General features: G+C 40.0%; 1 protein-coding gene across 1 annotated transcript in view; it reads right to left on the bottom strand.

Annotated features, from left to right (window-relative positions):
• The window catches only part of LOC149427057 (uncharacterized), a 185,129-nt gene that overhangs the window by 13,480 nt on the left and 147,059 nt on the right, over nt 1-24,590 (bottom strand). Inside the window, exon 4 of the mRNA XM_089634929.1 lies at nt 4,876-4,943. Within this exon, the coding sequence (XP_089491055.1) occupies nt 4,876-4,943 (68 nt within the window). The remainder of the gene's footprint in view (nt 1-4,875; nt 4,944-24,590) is intronic.

The raw sequence follows: 24,590 nt of genomic DNA, 5'->3' as shown, positions 1-24,590 counted from the left end.
ATGCCGTGTTGCGCTAACTCCTTCTTTAGCCAGCGTTTCGGACGAATCTATAATTTGGTAGGCGGGAATGGGTACCGCCGCCCTGGGAACCATTTATTGGATGACCAACACCTCTGGCACAGGTCACCCCAAGTGGTTCGCTACGTTTGGTGACTTAGCAGGGGTGCCCGGGTTCATGGGTTAAGGTTTGCCCAGGTCTTGGTGGCGGGTGCGTCGGCCCACCTTCTGCGTGGCGGGCCGGTTGGGAGATGCTGGTTGAGGGAGACCCTTTACAACCGGTTACCGCTGTCCGGGCCGCTCGATAGTACAGGGGCCCGACCCTCAGGCTCACGACTAAGGGTGGGCTGCCCCATCAGCGAGTGAAAAAACTGCTGTTGTGCCGGTTCGTGACCGGAGGGGACCCAGCAGCAGCGTTTGGGGCGCATTGGATGCCCTCTCCAGCCGGACTCTCCCAGCCTATCGCCTAGCACCGCAGTGAGTGGGCTGGAACCAAACGCTCATCACTCCTGGACAGCCTGAACCCCAGATTCCTACCCACCCATCATACCTTTCCTTTCCAGACCTTCCTTTCACCTCATAAAAAAAAATAGTTAAAAAAAATATATATTAAACTCATGAACAAAACACAAAACAAATTTAACATCGTTACAGCGGCGAGTAGCAGGCGTCCCCGATGCGGGCCAAAACTGTTGGTAAATTTTGCCAACATTCGCGGCCTGCACACTAATTTAAATTCCGTTCATCTCCATCTTTTGTCCCAACGTCCCAACCTTCTTTTTCTATCCGAAACTCAGATAGCCGAGCCGCCAGACTCCTCCTATCTGGACTGCCCGGGCTTTACCCTAGCAAGCAAGTTCCGACTCAAAGGAGGAGTCTGCCTCCATAGTCGAGTTGACGTCAACTGTGTACGACTATTGAGTCTGGAAAACTCCAGATTCGACGTAATGTGGGTGCGCGTCAATATTGCCAGTACGGAAAGATTCTACGCATTTCTATACCGCTCACCGAACCATAGCGAATCAGACACTTCCGAACTCTTCAAACATTTGAGCGATACTATTGATGATCTCTTGCCCCGCTACCCTTCGGCCGAGTTTGTTGTTCTGGGGGACTTCAATGTTCATAACGAACCATGGTTGAAGTTCTCAGGCCCAACGGACTCGGCTGGCCGACAGGCGGAATCCTTTGCCATTTGCTACGGATTAGAGCAACTGATTTTTATTTATTTTTTATTTATTTATTATAAGAACTTGTTGAACATTTATACATATTTTTGATAATTCAACCGCCATGCTAGGGATGTCCCTGTATTATGGCGGGTGATATTTACAGATTGGATTTATAAAATAAGTTAATTATAAGTTATAAAGTTATGCAATTTAGATTGAAATATAAGTTAATTAGATTATACAATTAAATAATAAGTAAGTAATAAAAATATACAAATTAATTCAGGATTCAGGAGCCTACAAGGGTCCCTGATGTCCAGACTCACCGCTCCAATATGTTAGATCTATTCTTAACTACTGTGCCACACGGTTATAAGATTGACGTCACAGCGCCTCTGGGATCATCCGACCAATCAATCCCCGTTAGCCTCAGACCAACCAATGAGAGGCTGAGGAGAAAAGTGTGGCACTAAGTCAGCAGATTGGTTCGGTATGCGGGCCCATTTCAACGCTTTTCCGTGGTCAGCTGTTTGTTTTCGGACTTCGGACCCTTCAAGATGTGCCCAAGAGATTGGTGAAGTCATCAAATCGGCGATGGATGGCTTCATACAATCGACTACTAAAGAAACTGGTGTGGGTTCAAAGCCGTGGTTCAGTCGACAATGCTCCGAAGCAGTTCAACGAAAAAACGCGGCTTACCGAGCCTACAACACATCTCGAACGCCCGAAAGCAGATCAGCATACAGCAAATCGGAAAAGGAATGCAAGAGAATCATTAATAGGTCAAAATTCGAACACAACCTGCAAATCAGCAAAAAGCTGGCTGCTTGCCCACATGGCAGCAGAGCATTCTGGTCGCTTGCGGGCTCAATAGGTCGGAATTTTCGCAAACCCAGTTTGCCACCTCTTACCAGACCTGACGGCTCACTTGCAAACACCGCCACCGAAAAGGCTAACTTATTGGGGAAAATGTTTGCGGAAAACTCAACCCTCGATGACGGAGGTGCTGTTCCGCCGTCGGTTCCTTACTGCGGCTTCTATATGAAAAAGCTGAGGATCCGGCATCGGGATGTACTCCACGTTATACGGGGGCTCGATGTTAACAAAGCTAGTGGACCTGATGGAATACCTGCCCTGGTATTGAAGGGGTGTGCTGCGGAAATAGTTCCAGTTTTGACAAAGCTCTTCAAAATGTCCCTGAAGTGTGGCACTGTGCCCTCCGGTTGGAAAAAAGCGGCCATTCACCCTATTCACAAGAAAGGTGACCGCTCCAACCCGGCCAACTACCGCCCCATAGCGATCACATCAGTTCTGTCCAAAGTGATGGAACGTGTGATCAACGATAAACTGCTCACATACCTCGAGAAGAACAAAATTATCAACGACCGTCAATACGGATTCCGGCGGAACCGCTCGTGCGGTGATCTTCTCGCGTATGTGACGCATGTTTGGGGGCGATGCCTGGAACGTCAGAGGGCACACAAACTCCAACGGCTCGGAGGGCTTTGAAGCAGAGAATGGACGGTTATCTCGAGAGTATTTCCTCCTGGGGTAAAAATAATCTTGTCGAATTTAATGTTTCGAAGACCCAATCCTGTCTGATTACGTCTAAAAGGGATCCAAATGATAATCTAGTCTCCTTCAACGGAAGCAATCTTCCGAACAGGCCTTCCATTGATATGCTTGGTGTAACTATAAGTGACCAGCTCAGGTACGGAGGCTCCATCGAAGCCAGAGTAAAGTTGGCCTCTCAGAAGCTGGGCGTACTGTACAGGGCCCGCAGATACTTTAATAGTACACAACTGCTGACCCTGTACAAATCGCAACTGCACCCTACTGTCGAATTAGGCAGCCATCTCTGGTCCGGAGCCCCTAAATACCTGAAAAAACCCTTGACTCTGTGCAAAAACTGGCGGTCCGTTTGATAGATTCCTTAATCTTAACAAACGGACTGCAATCTTTAGAGCACAGGCGTCAGGTAGGTATGCTGTCCTTGTTCTATCGATATTACAATGGAAGATGCTCTGAGGAACTAGCGTCATTGATCCCTTCGGCACCGGTGCGTAGTCGGGATACACGCCAAACGCGCGCCCAACATTTGTACATGGTTGAAATTTGTAACATGAGAACGGGTCGCTTCTAAGATTCGTTCTTAAGTTCAACAGCTCGGCTGTGGAACGAACTGCCGGCCTCTGTGTTTCCTCCCTCCTACAACATGGGACTCTTCAAGACCCATGTTCACTCCTTCCTCTCCACAAAAAGACCCTCCACACAGCATCCCCAAAGATGACATAGGCCCTGAGGGAAATTATTTTCTTCAGGGCCTCCTGTGTGGAGTTAATATAAAAAAAATAATAATAATAACGAATCGAAATATCTAAGATAACACATCTGCCCTGGTGATATGCATATATATATACATGGCTAAAGTAGTATTTTTCGATATCTGTCTCACTGGGATATACCTCTGTCGGGATGCTTTTCCTTAGAATAGTGCAGATAATTAGAAATTTTATAGTACTCTACAACGGTTTTGAATTCATCCGCCACTATTATCACAAAATTAGTTTTAACTTAAGGCGATGCACCACGTAGTAATCCAAAATCATGTGTTTTTGGTTTGAAAATTTGGTCGCCTAGAAATTTTTTAGATGCTTTAATTAAATACTGCGAGTAGAATACATCTTGACCTTTGAAATAATCGAGTATTTTCTACATAAGTATTTTTATAAGCCCAGAAAAAATAATTTATAAGGCCTATGAAAACTGCTTTAAAGTTCAAAATTTCCTACTTACGAACCCATTTTCGGTTATGATTTTATTGTATAATGTGGCAAGTTTATATATGGTAATTATTCGGGATCGCTGGACAAGGATAATACGAAACATTTGTTAATAAAACCTTCTGATTTACCTTAGTTAATATACAAGGAATTTTATAGTAATTAAGGAAAATCAGAAGGTTTTATTTAAAAATATTTCGTATTTTCGTATTTTCCGTGTCCAGCGATTTCGAATATTTACCTGTATAAATTTACCTTTAAAGTTTTACCCGAACAACTGTCATCCTTATTATGCCTAAACTCCTTCCTGTTCCGCGTTTTAACAATATATACTCACCCTCTCTCTGTGAATGACCTAATATCTACCTATTAAATATAACTGTTATTAGTATAAAAACAGGGCGAAGGGCAACCAAGTGCCGCCCGCAGGGCCTAGCAGCGGGTTTTTAACTGATAGTTTATAATTATTGAACCAGGTCCGGTAGATTTTTCACGACACAAAGTTGACTGACTTATTTCAAGCGCAAACAAAATAAATCAATGCTTGCATGATGCCTATTGACTATACAAACAAGGAAGTCGGAATAATCAACAAAATAATTGGTTTATTTATATCCTTGACGTGTTCCTTTATAATAATGTGCGAATGATCAATAATAACGTCATCTCCATATTATTGCAAAATGTTTCCTTTAAAAACGCACACTGTTCTGAAAATTATCTCACTCGGAGAATCCGGAAGAAAGAGATATTAAATGAAGGAAGTTATAATTAAATATGAGTTTACGGGCGTAATATGTCCCTGACATGTCCTCGTGTGTTTCATACTTTGAAGAAAATTAATCTCTTTCATTGAATTGACGTATGAATTTCGTTGAATTACGACAAATTCATTGTCAAATTGAATGCGTTGTCAAACTTACCCCGGGTTCGGCCGAGCTGGAGAAATGGAAATTGTTCTGGAATATGAACAGGAGCAGCCACAGCCAAACTGAAAAAAAATAAAGTAATGTTAAATGGGTGCTGGGGGCACTTTTCTTAACTAGAATAGATATTTCAATATTGTTTCCCCCCAACCAGACCCAGATTTGTACTCTGCACATATGTACTCGTAGGCAAGCATTTTTAAATAAGCAAGGAAACAACTCATATTACATGCACATTAATTAATAATTTGTTATGTTTAATGTTTGTGGAAATTCATAATTTTTAACTAATAATAATTACTATTTTTGAAACTGACAATTCATGGTGGAATTCCTTAATAATATATTATAATAAAACAAATATGAAACTTTTTTCCATATTTGTTTTATTTTAAAAAGTTTCATATTTGTTTTATTTTAATATATTTAATAATATTTTTATTCCGGAATTTCGGGAGGTTAGTGAAATCCCACACATATAGACAGAAAAAGTATGCACATACAGGTGATGAATATACGTTAAATTAAATTAGTTAGATAAAATCACGTTTTAATTATGTTGTATTTTATAAAAAAACAACATGGTGGTTCTGACTATGTCTGCGCCTCTTAGGACCCATAATAATATATGAATATGCAACATAGTGGGTCTGAATATGTCAGCGCCTCCTAGGACCCATAATAATATATGAATATGCAACATAGTGGGTCTGACTATGTCTGCGCCTCTTAGGACCCATAATAATATATGAATATGCAACATAGTGGGTCTGAATATGTCTGCGCCTCCTAGAACCCATAATAATATATGAATATGCAACATAGTGGGTCTGACTATGTCTGCGCCTCCTAAAACCCATAAAAATACATGAATATGCAACATGGTGATTCTGACTTTATAGTCTAAAAAATAACAAAGTTGGTTAATCTAGCAAGCAGTGTGTGATGTCACCTGGTCATAAGGTGACGCAGATTCCGGAAAATTAACCCCAGTTAATTGAAATTAATCAAATAATACCTAATTGTCTAGTTTTAAATCGAGCGTAGCGGCAATATCCATTGAAAAAAAAACTGATTCCTGGATACCTTGCAGTACATTGTTAATTTCTCTTTAAATGGTTTGTTAAATTGAACTGTGGGTTGGATATCACAAACCATTTATTTCAACTAGTAGAAATTTTTCAAACGTGCTGGCTGAATAATGTTATAAAACTAAGTTAAACACTTCTAAAAATACACATATCCATGTTCTTATACAAAAATGATTGTAAGCAATAATTAGTCGCCTGTAATATCAATACAAATTGAACCCGCGCCTTCTGATGTCCGGTCAGAAGGTGCGGGTTGGAATCCCGTCGGCGGCATTTATTTTTACTCGGGAGATATTTTCAAATTGTATTGATATTACAGGCGACCAATTATTGCTTATAATAATTTATTATCCTTTGTGCTATGCATAAAAACCTTGTCTTATAAACATTAGTTTATCATTAAAAAAATAATTCTAAACGAGTGGCTAGTCACTTTCATAATAATGTTATGAGTGCTCAATAACATAACATTTTTTTAATGTCACTTGTTCCAGAAAACGATTTACAGAATACTGGCTGCGCTGCATAAGTCTAAGTGAATAGAATCTTTGCATAGTAAAATAATATAGCATGGAATACTATCATGTCAGGGTTCAATCGAAACATAGAGTAACCCAGCGCGTTTTAGAATACAATTATGTCAGGGTTCAATCGCCACATATAAGTACCAAGTGCATTATAGAATAATATTATGTCAGGGTTCAATCGCCACATAGAAAGCCTGATGAGATAAACGTACCCTATGAAAAGTAGGTAAATTGCTAATTTGTACGGGTGCGAACGAAAGAAATATATAAGATATTTATATAAATATATTTATAAATAAGAAATCTGTATTTAAGAACAACATAAAACACAAGTAATATTAAGGGATTAAAGAGTAATTATTGCTTTCTAACTCGTATGACAAAGCGAAAGGAAAAGCGAAATTTAAATTTAGCATAATATAAAAAAAACTAGCAGTTAAAAACCCGCTCCGGTTTTTTGTTGCTGGGCCCTATTATTATATATTGTTAAAACACGGAACATGAACGAGTTAATGATTAATAACATGTTCAATTTAGGCATAATAAGAACGACAGTTGTTTCGGTAAAACTTTACCTACAACTATCGTTTTTAATACGCATTTAAAAAAAATATTTGATTCAACTTAATGACAATAAACAACAACTTTTTGCATTTACGATGTTGAAAATATTGATATTTGATATTATTTACATAGATAATAATTTACGCGAAAATTTTCCAACTGACGCACCATGTTGACAGAACACCGATATGAAGTTCGCGCATAATTCGAGTTTGTTTGTTCGAAGTGTAGACACTGCCAACCTAACAATGAGAAAACATGAAACAAAATCGGAAGCTAGAAAGGCAACACAACCACACCTTTCCTAACCTAACCTATCCTAATCTATCCTATAACAACCCAACCTAACTAACCTAACCTATAATAACCTAACCCAACCTAACCTAACCTAAAATCAAAACGCTTTATTTAAAACAATCGTATTAGACGTGGCCAGTTCCCGAATAATTGCCTAAATGCGTGAAGGTAAATTAATATATACCTGGTAAAATGATTGTTTTATTATACATGTAGCGGTTGCGTCACCGCTCCTAGGGTCATCATAACCAGACTGAACGAGTTAAAAATCTGAGACAGCAATCAGTCTTACGAAACTTTAATTAAAATATTGGTACCGCAATACGTAAACTGCTGATATGAGAATGTTTGCATACAAGGTGATGCAAATGCTCATACAATGAACCGAGTCAGCGGTCCCGTGAAGACAAGAACAAAGGAAGGAAAGAAAGAAAGGAATATAAGCGGTGGAGGACCTAAGTACATCATCATTCCACATCACTCCAGTCAACAAGTCCGACTTAGCATAACGTTAGTCTGCGCCTCGGCCCCGTGGCATTCGCCGGTCAGCATCTTCCACTCATCTGCAGACCAGTCCATCGCACCTTCGCCTACCTCGTTCACACTAGAGTACTAGGAAGACCCCACGTCTTGGTCAGTGCTGAACGCAGCAACGAGGCTGGTCTCCACGACTCCATCGCCACCATCGTCGTCTACGCCTGCTGTCATCATCATCATCGATCAAGAGCCATCTCACAACTGCGCAACTCAACTGATATGTTATTCTGACTCACAATAAACGCTGTGACAACAACAACATCATTATCTTTCATTGTCACACTATCAAGATCCTACATACATATAAGTACATGTCAGATTAGAGCTAATTTACTAATTTAATGGCTAATTTTACAATCAACGAAGCGTTTCTAGCTTCCGATTGTGTTTCATGTTTTTTTATTGGGCAGTGCCTACACTTCCTACAAACAAACGCGTATTATGAACGAACTTCATATCTGTTTTCTGTCAACTAACTAACTAACCATCACGCCGTTTCTCCGCAGGGGTAGGCAGAGATGACGGACCGCCAAACAACTCGGTCTTGGCACGCACTTCTTGCCTCATTCACATTCATACATCGTTTCATACATACTCTTCTGTTATTCCGACTATTGACAATGCTTCCATGTCTTCCTCGGGCGTCCCCGACTACTACCATAATGGAGCAAAATTATTATTTTCGAAAATAATATTAAATACCAATATTTTTTAAAATCGTAAATCGAAAGAGTTGTTGTTTATTATCATTAAGTTAAATCAAATATTTGATTTTTTATTTATACGTATTAAAACGGTAGTTGAAGGTAAAGAGTTGTAAAGAAAGGTAAAGAGCTGGAGGTGCGCTCTTTCAGCCAAAAGGGAAACTACTCCCGCGGCCGGTAAAGCACGATTTATTTATTTTATGAATTTACTCGAAACATATTGACCAATCAGAGGGCCGAAACCGTCCAGACGTTGGAGTAATAAAACAATCAGATGTTAACTTTATTTCTTATATTAACTCCACAAAGGAGGCCTTGCGGAAAATAATTTTCCTCATAGCTTATGTCATCTCTAGGGATGCTGTGTGGTGGGTCTTTTTGAGGAATAGAAGGAGGGAACATGGGTCTTAAAGAGTCAACCACGCTGTAGGAGAGAGGAAACACAATAGCCGGCAAATCGTTCCACTGCTGAGCAGTTTTTTTTTTTTTTTTTTCAATTATATTTTTACACACTTTAAAAATATAAGGCAAAAAAGTCCCGATAAACTGGTTTTTAGCAGTTTGAGAACATGGTTGGTATTGGTTTTATAGGAAAATCCCCAAGCTGTTATTCCATGCCTTATAACAGATTCAGCTAGAGATAAATAAATTATTCGAAGTCTGCAGGTTGGTATACAATCTGCTTACAATTAATCATAGTCGGGCACAAACTTTGTTTATTTTTAAATCCCACTTAAAAAATCCATCGTGTAAGCGATCTGAGGTGTGGATCTTTATTTCTCGTGTAATATAAACCTTAACATTAGGGGACACTAACATTTGTAAAAGGTCTATACAAGTTTGCAAATCACTGCTATAAATCACTAAAGCAATATCATCCGCATAAACAAAGTGCTTTACATGTCTAAAAATGAATTTAATAAAAGATACACATATAATATACAGAATTGGACCTAATATGGAACCTTGAGGAACGCCTGCAAAAAACTTTTTTTTTTTGCTAAAAGAGTTTAAGAGTTTTAATTTCATGCATCGGTTGTTTAAGTAATTTTCAAAAAGTTTAAGTAGTTTTCCTCTTATTCCTATAATTTCTAGTATTTTAAGTAATTTACTATGATCAATAGTATAAAAAGCTTTTGAGTAATCTACAAATAAGACTACAGTGTATGTTTTTTTACAGTGGAGAGGCAGTAGATTTAAAATTTACTTTATAATTAATGGGAATTAATTTTTTTAATATAAAAATATAATACATGAATTAATTAATTTTTTAATATATAATGACAAAAGAGACATCTCTGATCAGATTAGGATAGATTTTTCTCTCCAGGTGAATGATAAACAAATTACAGTCACCTTTTGCATTTGATCAGTGGATTCATCCGGAATTGTGTCATTTTGTCAAAAGAGGTCTATTTAAGACAAAAATGATTAAAAATATATTTTTTGTCACAATAAATGTCACAAATCATGGCAGTGCGTATTATTACAATCAATGTGCTGATTCATCTTATCATTAATATTTCTACTCTCTTGTGAGCTGGTTGATCTTATAACCTTATAGTGCAAATGCAAAGTTATTGTGCTAATTGCTGCCTGCCACCAAATCTGAAGACCAAGGATAAATGTCACAAATCATGGCAGTGCGTATTATTACAATCAATGTGCTGATTCATCTTATCATTAATATTTCTACTCTCTTGTGAGCTGGTTGATCTTATAACCTTATAGTGCAAATGCAAAGTTATTGTGCTAATTGCTGCCTGCCACCAAATCTGAAGACCAAGGAGAAGACCTCAATTGCGAGTGCCATTTTCTGGTGAGTCTTTCAGTTCATATGTATATTGGTGACTGTTTTAAGTTGTTTTCTCCCTGCAGAGTGAATTTATTAATCAACAATTTATTTTCATAGGGAAATAAAATATTCCCTGGATGGTCTGTGTTATTTACACGCCAGATCATCAACCATACAGTTTAATTCATTATTTATCATGTTTGAAAATTATTGAAGCAGCAATTCTGTACTCTTTTTTTTTTGAATCCCTATTGATTAATATCTTCGGAGATCTGGTGAGGAGGCACGCAATGAAAGAGGTTGTGAAGGTCTCAGTAACATCGATCTATCTCTATGATCTGGATCTGTTGCAGGCTTAATATCGAAGTGGCAAGTTCACGAATCCGCGATAAATTCTGATCATAGGCTCATAACCTATACAGTGGGTGTAAAGAAGACCGAAGCTCCGAAATCCTCCTGAAACTTCAAAACCACTTAGGCAAATTGGGATAACTTTGAGGAGGCACTACACGATACTTTAAGGGGCTTTTATGATGTAGCGTGCAGAGATCCGAACAATTGGGGGAACTTTTTCAACGCAGCCGTGGTATCAGCTGCCAAATTTTCTTTGGGAAGATCGGACCCGAAGAGGACCATAAGGACGCCGTGGTGGTCGAGTGAGCTGACTTTGCGTAAGAGCGCCTTTAAGAAGGCTACCAGAACCCTGGGTCGTGCCAGAAGGGACGGGTGGTTGCCCGAACTGCTAAGTTAAACCTTAGACATGCTCGTGGAGCCTTCAGATGGGCAATATTAATAGCAAAACGAGCTGCTTGGCATAACTGGGTTAAAGAAGTGGGTAACGCCGACCCGTGGACTCTCTACAGCGCCATTGATAAAACCGGGAAAGGCTCTGAACGGTATCTAAGTAGCATCATTTTTGAAAAAGAGGGAAAGGCTACTAAGAGTGTTGATGTGGCCTCCACTCTTAGCACACTGCTGAGCAAGCTTGTCCCATTAGATTCAGTAATTAGGGAAAACTACCACCAAAAACCGATTAGAAATCTCTCACGGCTCCCACCCAGCTTCGCTCAGGAGGACGTAATGCGAATATCAATATCTGAGGTCGACACAATAATTAAGGGCTTAGGAGCGAAGAAGGCACCGGGTCACGGTATAATAGTGAAAAAAGTATGGGTCTACGCCAAGAATAAACTATTCCAGGTGCTAGAAACGTGTATGAGGAGGGGAATGTTCCCCTCTGAATGGAAGAAAGGCGTGCTTCGGATCATCCCCAAGGGTGGAAAGCTTAAAACACACGTCAAAGCGTATCGCCCGATTACTCTGCTGCCAGTATTTAGTAAAATTCTAGAAAAACTAATACGCCAACGACTGCGTCAAACCCTGTCCCCGGCCTACGAAAGGCAATTTGGCTTTGTCCCTGGGATGTCAACGGAGCACGCCATTACAAATGCGCTTGATTGGGTGAAGGTCTGTAAAAAGAAGTATGTCATCGGGATCTTTTTAGATATCACTGGTACCTTTGATCATGCGTGGTGGCCGATGATACTGTCTAAACTAAAAGCGCAAAATTATCCCAAGAGACTCTTTAACATTCTGGTGAACTACCTATCCAACAGATTGATTGTAATCACGTTTGGCGGAATCACAATTGTTAGGCACGTCAACAAGAGTTGTCCGCAGGGTTCGGTCCTCGCACCGGAACTCTGGAACATCCTTTTCGACGATTCCTCAAGGCTGCCCTTGCCTGAGGGATGTATCTCGGTAGAATATGCTGATGATAAGTTGTACTTGGTCTCGGGGAACAGTAGAATAGAAGTGGAATCTAAGGCTGAAGAAGGTTTGAAAATGATTTTAGAATGGGGAAAGAATAATAAACTGAACTTCGCTCCCCATAAGACCGCGGGTTTGCTCATGAAGGGTTTCCTCGACAGAGGAAGGAACCCTTCTATAAGAATGGGCAACTCAAATATCAAATTTGCAGAAAATACTAAATATCTTAGCGTCACATTAGATCGATCGTCCTCTTTTCTGGCACATGTGAAAAATCTGTCCAGTAGGGCCCAGGCTCTTTTTATGAAACTGAGAAGACTCTCAACTGCGGAGTGTGGATTGCGATCTCCGGCACTGCGTATTCTACGTTTAGATTTATGTTTTTCAAATAACATATGCCGCCTCTGTTTGGGAGCACCGCCTGGATAACGCACTGATCCACGCCGCACTTAACAAGGGCCAGCGAATCCCTCTACTAGCACTATCAGGAGCCTATTGTACTGTAGCCTCGGACCCTTTGCCAATATTGGCTGGCATTCTGCCAATCGATCTTGAAATTAGGGAAGTGATCACGAAAAATAAGCTTACCAGAGGCAGACCTGCTACTCACCTAGGAGTGGTACTCACTCCTGGTGAAGCTGTGTCTCTCCAAGGACTTCTAAGAGAGATGCGAGAAAGAACATTGAGCGAATGGCAAATAAGATGGAATAGGTCGAATACGGGAAGATGGACCTACTCTTTCTTCCCGTCAGTTAAAGCCAGAATGGAAGGGGCGCATATAATACTGGATCACCACATCACCCAACTCCTGTCCGGACACGGTGAATTCAGAGGGAGACTTCACAGCATCACCCTGTCCCTTCATCCAAACTGTGCGTATGGGGATAGCGATCAGTCAGCCGAGCACATTCTGTGGCATTGCGAGATAATGACGGATGCCAGAAAGGAAATGCTAAATGGTTTGAATGTTATAACGAGACCGATTTCTAATGTACATAGATCTCGTATCGAATAGAGAGAATTTCGAATGTCTGAGATAATTTGTAAGGACTTGGGTTGAACGATGGCCTGATTTAAGAGTCGGAGAATAGCATAAAATCACATTTAAAAGTTATGTACCATGTATACTGCTCCTGTTCTCCTCGGACAACGATTTGACCTTATTTCCATGAACTTTGTATATATTGTAAATATTTTTACCTGTTTTATATAACCATCTTTACTTCCTATGCTCTGACTGCGACTAAGCGGTAATGGCTTGCTATTTATTTATTTTTGTTTTTATTTCCTTTTTGCCTATCTGTTTACCATTTCGTAGTTTTTCTTGTAGATTCTTACAGGTTACAAGCAATCACAGTCGACGCAGTTTTAGATTGTTGAAACTGAACTTTTTATGTAATGTTTTGTCCCAGCCCTTCGAGGGCGTGGATCACAGACCGTCAACCCTGCAGAAAAACTGGCTTCTCTTTTATCCTCTGTACATGGTGTATGGATCACGAGTCGCGCCTCCCCCTTACGAGGTGCTCTTGGTTGTCGTGAGGTCTGCAAGAGCTAGACCACCTTCCTTGCGCTCCTCTCCCGTCTGATGCTCGATTTCTTCTTTAGGGTCTTCAGCTGCTCACAGCCTATATATCAGCTTATCTCTTTCTTTGGGGCAAAATCAGACGGTCACCGCGAGCGTGAGAGGTTGTCAAACCTCACCTGTAGACCATTCGACGTCTGATTGCACCTGTGAGGGACTGCTGACTCGGAGAATCTGATTCCACTTGTACATACTTGTTTTGCGTTTATCTGATGTGTAAAAACTAACAATGTCCCTTATACACTATTAACACTTATACTAACCAGAGTATCCTGCATAGTGCTAACTAACCCCTCATGCAGTGACATTTGAGGTCTAGAATCGTTATATACCTAGAGAATTTTATCAATATAAAAAATAAGAGTCCTTTTGTGTACCCTGAAGGAATAACCATCTGTTACTTATACCGGGGTGGGAGAGTGGTGGGAGCCTCGAATGCCCAGGAACGATGGCCGGGGCCAGGGTACTGTGATGATTCCGTTGGATTCCGTAGATGAACCGTGCAGAACCGGGTGTATCGTTCTGCGCGCAGCGGAGGTGCGCGGGTTGTCACTCGCGAGACTGGCAGATCATTGGCTGACCAATGACTGACTGACTGCTCGCTGCGTCGGGCCTATTTATAAAGCCCAGCCGATGGCGGTAGTAAGTAAGCTAGACCGCTAGTAAACTAGGGGTCACTCGCTTCAGCGAGATTCTTCTGGTAGTTTCGATGGCGCTGGAATTATGCCTAGGCAATAGGCTAAAACCTTCTAGCGAATGCGCGTAATGTACTAGTCCAACTCGCAACGTGTTGACGCAGGTTGTTCTCTCAGACGTAGTAGCAAGTAGGTAGCTCGCAGGCAGGTAGGTACGTAAGACCGCCGATTGCTTCGAATTGCGTCTAGAGTGTTCCTGCTACGATGCTTTTTGTATTGACGAGTCGTTCTAGATAAATCTCGTCGATCGCTACATTATAGAAAAATCTTCTAAATATCTTAATAATTTTATTCGAATATATTTTTCAGGAATTTTTTGATTGAAAAATTGGAGCTATTTCTGTAGCGCACCTCTGCAAAACCAGGACAGGTATTCCGTCAGCCCGCTGGCTTTACTAACACCAAGCCCATGTGTCATTATGTTATGTTACGATTTTTATATTTAAATAATGAAATATTTTAATTTCAAACATGGATAGAGTTGAAAAAAAAATTTATCACAAAGATCTTAAATTAAAACGACTTAAATTTTTTTTAGAGAAATAAAAAGCCGTAAACACAGTCCCTTTATTTAAGGAATTTGGAAGAAAATTGTCTCTACACTTTTTATTTCTTTCATGCAATTATTTTTTTCATTAATAATGCCCAGAGGATAACGAAAAAAATCAGACCTTTTGGTTTCATTTTGGCACAAACTTTTTTGAACTTGTATTTGTATACGTACATTAAGTGAATACAAAATTTTGAAAACATATTGCTTTTATTTAGAGAATCTTCAAGAAAACTGTCACCTCACTTTTAATCTTAATTAAAAAACATATTATAATTCCCCGAGAAAAACAACAACAAAAATAAGATTTCGAATTCGTTGTTAGCGCCATATAAATGTTGATTTCCATAATTTATATTTACATAAACATTTGTGTTATTAAAAAAGGTGCTGAGGGAGATGGGGATGACGGCGCATGTCAGGATAAGGAAGGCCACTTTCACGGTGCACTCTCCTAACACCGAGGAGCGTAAATAGGAGGAATGACTTAAGGATTAGGCAGTAATGGCTAAAAACTTACAGTTCATTCAAATAAACTTGCACCGCAGTCCGGCAGCGACTGCAGTGTTTAGTAGTAGAGTCACCCGGGACAGTGTGGACGTCGCGCTGATCCAAGAACCCTGGACTTATAGGGGGAAGGTCAGAGGACTAAACATGAACCAAGGTCTGATCTATTATAACGAGTCGGGGGACAGACCCAGGGCCTGTATTCTCATCAGAGGGATACCTGGCACACTGCTACCTGAACACTGCAGTAGGGACTTAGTGGCTGTAAAGCTACAGGTCACGCTGGATCAAAGAAGTAGTTGTGGCATCAGCATACATGCCCTATGACTCTGTGGAACCACCATCCTCAAGGGAAATAACGAGACTCGTCCAGGATTGCAGGGAGAAGGGTAGGGAACTGATACTCGGAGCAGATGCTAACTCGCACCACACTGTGTTTGGGAGTACGGACATCAACAAACGAGGACAGGACCTCCTGGAATACTTGATGACAGTGAACCTTGAGATTCTTAATAGAGGTAGGGAACCCACCTTCGTTATAAGTAACAAACAGGAGGTGATAGACCTGACCCTAGGAACATTGAAAGTCTCAGGATGGAGAGTATCGGACGAACCATCCCTGTCGGACCACCGACACATAGAATTTAAACTAGAGGGAGAAACAAGCAAAACGGGGACCGATACATATAGGAACCCAAAAGCAACTGATTGGAATAGATACTCGGAGGAACTAAATATAGGAATGACAAGATTCCCAGCTAAATACGGCTGCCCCGAAGAAATTGAGGACGCAGTAGAAATATTAAGGGACTCAATGATAAGGGCATGCGAAAATAGCTGCCCTCTGAAGACAAGTACAAGGGACAAAACACCGTGGTGGAGCAGAAGACTGCAGGAGCTACGGAAAATAGTAAGGCAAGCTTTCAACAAGGCCAAAAAGTCAGGAAACTGGGATGCCCACAAGCAATACCAGAAAGAGTACAAGGTGGCAATCCAGAAAGCCAAAACATGCTGCTGGGAGAAATACTGTGGGGAGGTGGAAACCATCCCACAGACTGCAAGAATCCAAAAAATTCTTGCAAAAGACCCAGGGGCAGCAAAAGGCCCATTCAAAAAAGCTGATGGAGGATTTACCAACAGTTGGGAGGAGGAGTTGGAGGTACTGCTAGGGAAACATTTTCACGGCTACAAAAAGTTAGAAGCAGATAATACCGGTCCACCACCAGCCCGAGTTACACGGGAAGGTAAGGACTGGGACACTGCGGCTAAAATAGTTACTCCCTCCAGAGTTAAATGGGCAATCAGAGGGTTTTACCCTTTTAAAAGCGCAGGAGAAGATGGAACCTTTCCGGCACTTCTACAAAGGAGCCTAGATACAATCCTACTTCCGGTGACGAAGATCCTGAGGGCATGCTGTGCCCTCGGATACATCCCCATACCATGGCGGAAGACAAGGGTAGTGTTCATACCCAAACCGGGGAGAGCTGACTACGACCAACCAGGTGCATTCCACCCAATTAGCCTCACCTCATTTCTTTTGAAGACAATGGAGAGGCTAATGGACAGGCACATAAGGGACGGGGCACTGAAAGAGAAGCCCCTCCACGAGTTACAGTTTGCTTACCAAGCAGGCAAGTCAGTCGACGCGGCACTGCACAGGTTGGTGTACAAACTGGAGCAGGCACAAGCGACTGGGGAACTGGCGGTAGGGTTATTCCTGGATATAGAGGGAGCATTTAACTGCACCACTATTAAATCCATTGATAAAGCGGCAGAAAGACATGGACTCGACAGAAGGTGGCTGAGGAACATGCTCTCAGGCCGGATACTTACGGTGACAAGGGGTGAGGTAAGCATCAAAGTGCTGGTGACACGAGGGTGTCCACAGGGAGGGGTCTTATCACCCTTGCTGTGGAGCCTAGTGGTGGACAACCTCATCTGAAAACTCAACAACGGGGGCCTATATACGCAAGGGTATGCGGATGACATTGCAACCATAATAAGGTGTTGGGATGCAGACACAACCCGAGGCTTTATACAGTCAACACTGGCAACAGTGGAAGAATGGTGTAAAGAAACAGGACTGTCAGTCAACCCAGACAAGACAGAACTAGTAATCTTTACGCGTAAAAGGAAACTAGAAGGATGGAGCAATCCAACCTTCTATGGAAAGGAATTAGAACCCTCTGACACGGTTAAGAACCTCGGAGTCATCATAGATGCCAAACTGAGCTAGAAAAACCAGGTGGAAACTGTAGGCAGAAAGGCCTGTGCTCTGATGTGGGCAACTAGGCAAATCTGCGGCAGAACGTGGGGTCTCAAACCTAAAATGATGCAATGGCTTTACACAGCCGTTGTAAAACCAAGGATCATGCACGCAGCCCTGGTCTGGTGGAGGAGAACAACACTGAAAATAGTGATGGTCACACTCAATCATATCCAGGGACTTGCATGCAGAAGCATCACAGGAGCCATGAGAACCACTCCAATAAGAGCCATGGGAGTGCTGCTGAACCTACCCCCACTAAACATAGAAATAGAGGGGGCGGCGATGGCGGCAGCTTACAGGTTACATTGCAATGGCCAATGGAGAGGAGAGTTGCCCAGAAACAGTCACACGGAGATAGGAATAAGACTGAGGGCAATTAGTCCGACGGCTGGGATGAAGCAGGACGGCAAACAAGCCAAATACTTCTTTGGACAGCTGTTTAAAGTGACGTACCTCACAAGGGAGGAACGGGACACGGTCCCAGGTCCAAACTCCAAACAGGAACTAATCTGGTTCACAGACGGGTCCAAGATGGAGGAAGGAACAGGGGCCGGGGTCTGTCTACAGGGATCTAAGAGAGAACTCAGTATACCTCTAGGAATGCACTGCACTGTGTTTCAAGCTGAGATGAAAGCCATCTTAGCCTGCGCACAGGAGAATATGAGTATCGGGTACAGAAATAAGAACATAAACATATGTTCGGATAGCCAGGCGGCCTTAATGGCACTGGAAAGTAACCGATGTGACTCCAGACTGGTGATGGCATGCAGGAATATCCTTATAGAACTGGCGACCATCAATAAAGTAACCCTGCTCTGAGTATCAGGACATAAAGGTATTGAGGGCAACGAGCGGGCTGACGACCTAGCAAGGAAAGGGGCGAATGCACCACTTGCGGGATCTGAGCCGGCCGTAGGAGTAGCAGCTTGCTACACCAAACTACATATCAAGAGGTGGGTCAAATCCCAACACTGGAAGGAATGGAAGAAGGCACCCAGAATGAGGCAATCTAAAGTACTCATAAACGTACCGGACCCTAACCGAACCAGGCAACTACTCGATATGGACAGAAACTCACTGAGGGAACTGGTAGGACTATTAACGGGATACTTCCATCTCAGGAGACACATGCAACTGTTGGGAGTGGAAAAAACCAACATCTGTAGGAAATGTGAAGAGGAGGAAGAGACTCCAATTCACCTATGGTGCCAATGTCCCGCTCTGCTGGGAATAAGGCTCAGATACCTGGGAAGACACAGTGTGGAACCAGAAGACATCGCCACATATCCAATGACAGCCCTGGTGAACTTCATAAAAGGGACCGGGTTACTGGCAAGGGAATGAGGTAAAATGGGATATAGTACAATGGGCCTATGGCCTAAATGCTCGTGGGGAACGTAAGTAAACCGCCTCCGACTTAAAAAAAAAAAAAATCGCGTTCTTGAAGTTTTATAAAATTCACGCGGGAACAGTAAATTAAACAATAATTTGTTTGAAATAACCTAGCTTTTTCCGAAAACATTATTAATGGATTAAAACTAACAAAAACAATACAAATAATATTAAATATATTGAATTACACTAATATAATAGTGAATTAGTCATTACAATAGAAATTATGAACAAAACATCTCAAAATACAAATCAAAAAATGTTGCGAGACATTTTTTTATTAGTAATAATTCGAAAAAGAAATTGTACAGTCTTTGTACAATGTGTAAGAAAAAGACGGTTTAACGGTCGTGAAGTGATTCTTTAATTAGTAAGGCTGAATATATATAAGCGTAATATAGTTTAGCCTCGAAAATTAAAGATTTAGCACCGATAGTGAGGTGATAAACACCTCCATCGACGGTTATAATTATTTAGTGTAGAATCAACACATGCAACTGTCAACTGTAAAGTATCACCGCGTACCATTACAGTAACCCGGCAGACCTTTGGCATTTGGCCATGGCGGAGGCTGGTTGCACGGAGAAGCCTCCGACAATAGATTACATTCGTGCCACTTGACAACCCGTTCCCGGCTAATCATGCTAGTAACCAGCCACCACGCTGCATCTGTCTGCGCATCCTGCATTACCTAATGCGGGGAATTCCACCTTTACGAGATCTAGCATGGCTGCCAGTGGGTGTCTAGCTTGTGCTACTGCCTGTGCTCGGTTACAACTTCACCGTGTCGTGTCGCCAGCCTTATATCGATGCTATTTTGTAGTTGGTTTGTTTTAATTTTAGTAATATGAAATAGCGTTTTAAATACACTAAGCACAGAGTTCACGATTTAGGCGTTCCTCAGTAATATCATCGGATAAAATAATTTATTGAACGCAACAGGAGAAAAAGTTTTTTTGTTAAAAAATTTGACAATATATAAGTTTGCGTGGATTTATAGCTTGCGAGTGGTGCTGTAGCGAGCAAAAGTGGAATGGGCGGCCCTCCGGCTGTAATGGATGTATCGCGCATTTTATACATATCTCCAGGTGTCCATATGTAATTGTAATAAGTAGTAAATGTAAACACACAATGCGTACTGAGTACCTGCACAAGTAACTCTAACACCGTAAGGGAAGGACAAAAATATAATTATCACTCGGTGTTTATAATCTAGTTCTACATAGTGCTCGTACACCTCTAGTGCTCATACACCTACCGTTCGGTCGTGAACGTGGTTAGAAGCAGAACGTGCTGGAAAAATGTCACAGCTATTTAGTAAACAGACAACATCGTCCACATTACATTACGAAGACCTCCCCGAATTGTTTAAATTTTTTTGGTTCGATTTTCAAATCGTTACCACTGGTTAAATATATTGCTCGTAAGTCCACAAAGCGTTGGTATTTCTACTGTTTAAATACATTTTAAAAGCGTCACAATGGATTCTCCTCCATGCGCCATTTAGCTCAGGACAGCATAATAGAGTGTAAGTAATGTTGGAGTGGTAGACCATCGAGCTAAAATATAATCGTTTCTTTAGAACTACAATATCCTATTGCTTATTAAAAACTCATTAATCAGTGCATTATGGATAGAAATTGTCATAAAAATTAAATTCAACTAAATTTATCAAAAAAATTATTATGTTGAGTTTATTAAATTAAGGAAAAATGGAAGAACCTGCAGACAAGCTGTCTTGTGGCAGCACAGCGTGACTACTTTTTTCTGTCGTTTTTAAAAGACAAGTTATATTAATGTTTTATAATAAAACTAATAAATAAATAAATAGTTGTAACCCTGTACCAATTTTTAAACTCCTAATTATATAATTTACTGCACCGATCGAATTATAAACAAAGGCGGAGGTACAACAATCTTAGTCAAAAGGGTATTAGATCATTGCTATGTTCACTGCATTTCGACGGACAATATTGAAATAACAGCAGTTATCATAAATACCCAGGACCCGATAAATTTATCTCAGCCTGTGGACCACCAAAATGAATTAAAGCAAAAATAATTTTCGTTCCTTCAGAACTTGATACTATCTGATAATATCTTATCTGACGATGTCTCCACAATTCTCGTGGGGATCATCGTCCCAAACACGATGATTGGAAAGATCTTCTTATAACTCTAAAAATAAGTACATTTATATAGATGCACATATGCATGTGTGCGCACCATATTGTATGCATACCAAGTAACGGTAATCCTATTTATCCATTTTGCCATTTCCATAAAATCAATAAAATATCCAAAAAGTTGAGTAAAATTAAAAAATATCTAATCATCAAGTGGTGGAATATTTTAATAAAGGTATTTAATTTGATTTGACTAACACATAATAATTTTTTCAACTGAAACAGAAAAAAATATTTTGGATTTTTTATGTTTTGTGCCTGCATGATGTGTAGATCAAGTTCAGTGATATTTGACTTTATATTTATTTTTCTGCAATTGTTTTAAATAGTCGTTTCCTGCACTATTTTCATGTATAATTTCGTAAATATTTTTTATATATATGTATGTAAAAGCCTTAATAGGCGTGAAATAAATAAATAAACATTAGAACAAGATTATTATTATAATAACTTTAAATTAGGAATTCTGAATTAGAAATTAGAACAAAGGGGGTTTGGCTTGTGGAATTGGAAACCATCAAACGATGAATTTGTCAATCGGTTGACCAACGAATTTCCACCTAACGTGCGATTGCATTTTTTTTTTTATTTTTACCATTAAGATGAAAGTTATTATTATTTGCTGCCTTGCTGTAAGATTTTTTCAATCCGACATTGCGTGCATGCATTAATGTGTCGATAGCGGTGATAGCACCCACGCTGCGAGAATTATTTAAGGCGATGAACTACGTAGTAATGCAAAATCAATTGTTTTTGTTTTGAAAATTTGGTGGCCTAGAAATGTTTCAGATGCTTTAAATAAATACTGCGAGTATGATACATCTTGGCCTTTGAAATAATCGAGTATTTTCTACATAAATATTTTTATAAGCCCAGAAAAAAAATTTATAAGTCCTATGAAAATTGCTTTAAAGTTCAAATTTTTCTACTTACGAAACCTTTTTTGGTTATGGCTTTATTGTATAATGTAGAAATCGGAAAACATTTATATATTTTTGCCTGAACATCCACAAAATAAAATAAAAGGCACTTTTTGGCCATGTTTTTTTCTTGCCTAAATCAAAACAGCTGGATGCTGTTAAGCGGGAATTTAAGCCTTATCGCCATATAAGGAGTGTTATTGATGGCGGCTATTACACGACGTAGTGCATCGCCTTAAATAATAGTTGAGTCCTCAAAGTATCTTTTGGGTAATTTTGTACAGTGGATAATTTAAATTTATTGGTTAGAATTACCCTAGATTCTAAGAAGGAAAAACATTAATCGGTGTAAGCTGTTCAAGTGATCCCATTAAAATGAACGTGGGTTTAATTTTTAAATTAAACGTACGTAAGTTGTCAAAGTGATTACAAAACCTTCACTAATTATTATGTTTGCAATGTGAAAATTTAATTAAAAGCGAATCGTGATATCACATTTGTACCTAATTCAGATTAAATCATGAAAGTTATTCGCTTTCGAGAATTTACGTACCTCAGTTTCATGAAAGCGAACATCATCAGATTACACTGCCGGGTGTATAAATATTGTAATATAAGGTAGTTCTGGCTCGCGATGGATATACTGGATGATTGTTGTCTAGCCACGATGTTAGGTAGGTACCCAATTTAAAAAAATCTGTTTTGGATAAAAATTCAAGAGTATTCGTTCTACGAAATTTTTAAAATGTTTTCAATATTAAAGATGGTATACGCGTATACACGGTGGGCCAAAAGTAATCATCATATTGGAAAACGCTATAACTTTTGCAAATGGTGCTAAATGTCAATTCGGTTTTGACATTTGTGAAGTAAACAAACGCAGAATACAAATCAACAAGACATGAATCGGTTTACTCCGCAAGAACGCGGAATAACAAGCAGTACCAAAGTTTATGAAAAAAAATTACAGCAAAAGAACATCGGGTGATTACTTTTGCCCCACCCTGTACTATTGAAAGGAGTAATTTAAAAAAATAATAATTTCCAGTACCTTCCCAAAAAAATTTATTGAACTCTAGGTACTTAGAAAAATGTAAAGGGGTTAAGAAATATTGCTACATATAAGGGTTATTTAAGTAAGCTTTTTTAAGCATTAGTTAGATAATTAGAAATTTTACATAAATCTTTTGAATTGCGTGATCGTTTCATTTATCTTTACGGACACATTAGGCACAGAGTACGATTAAATATATTATGATAACATTATAGAATTATATTGTGTACAATAAACTGTATAATTATTTTTGTTTTCTTTCCTATTCCAGGGTTGGTATTTGTAATCTGCGTTAAAGTAATGCACTTGTAACATTGTCCATATGGACAGGGGTGGGTCAAATAAACAATGTCAAAACTACAACCCGGTTAAAGTAATGCACTTGTAACATTGTCCACATGGACAGGGGTGGGTCAAATAAACAATGTCAAAACTACAACTCGGTTAAAGTAATGCACTTGTAACATTGTCCATATGGACAGGGGTGGATCAAATAAAAAATGTCAAAACTACAACCCGTCTTATGTAATGCACTTGTAACATTGTCCATATGGACAGGGGTGGGTCAAATAAACAATGTCAAAACTACAACCCGGTTAAAGTAATGCACTTGTAACATTGTCCATATGGACAGGGGTGGGTCAAATAAAAAATGTCAAAACTACAACCCGTTTAAAAATGTTACCCTTTTAAGATAATATTTAATGGCATTTCTCATAGGTTACAGAAAAGGTTAGTAGCATCGGGAATAAAATAGTGTTAGTATTGAACGCACGGACAAGAAGGCAAACTAGAGTGGGGTGTGTTATTACTTACTGCAGTACAGCTCCTTTGCAAAACTATGGTTAGTCATAGTCTGCCTAGCCCGATCAATTTACTTTATTCTGTGCCTGTTTCCGATAAAGCTACGTCCTCTCAGTCGTGGGAGAAGATGGTGTTGAAGGTCTCGCATTGAATGCCATCGCTAGTCTACACCATGAAAAGCTTAATAATTAATTGATCTATACCGGATGTACCTATGTAGTGTGGCTGTGGCAATAAAATTATATTTTTTTCTTGAACTTCGGCTTATACCTACCTATGACGTCACTCAATTTCATTGCAAAAGAAGTAAGCAAATGGATTGAAGCACCAAAGACAAACTTTATCATCCCTTCTTTATCTCCCTGCTTCAAACTTCATACACACATTTATGAATACTCTTCCGATTTTCTGTGCTTATTCCGAATGATACTGCAACGTCTTGCTGAGAGGTTCTCGGGTTTCTCCATT

The sequence above is a fragment of the Hesperophylax consimilis genome, chromosome 1 (genome assembly GCF_061612785.1).
Source record: "Hesperophylax consimilis isolate HC1 chromosome 1, BYU_Hcon_1.0, whole genome shotgun sequence".
NCBI lineage: Eukaryota > Metazoa > Arthropoda > Insecta > Trichoptera > Limnephilidae > Hesperophylax > Hesperophylax consimilis.
Note: the sequence above shows the minus strand (reverse complement) of the source record. Positions and strands in the feature narration are given on the sequence as shown.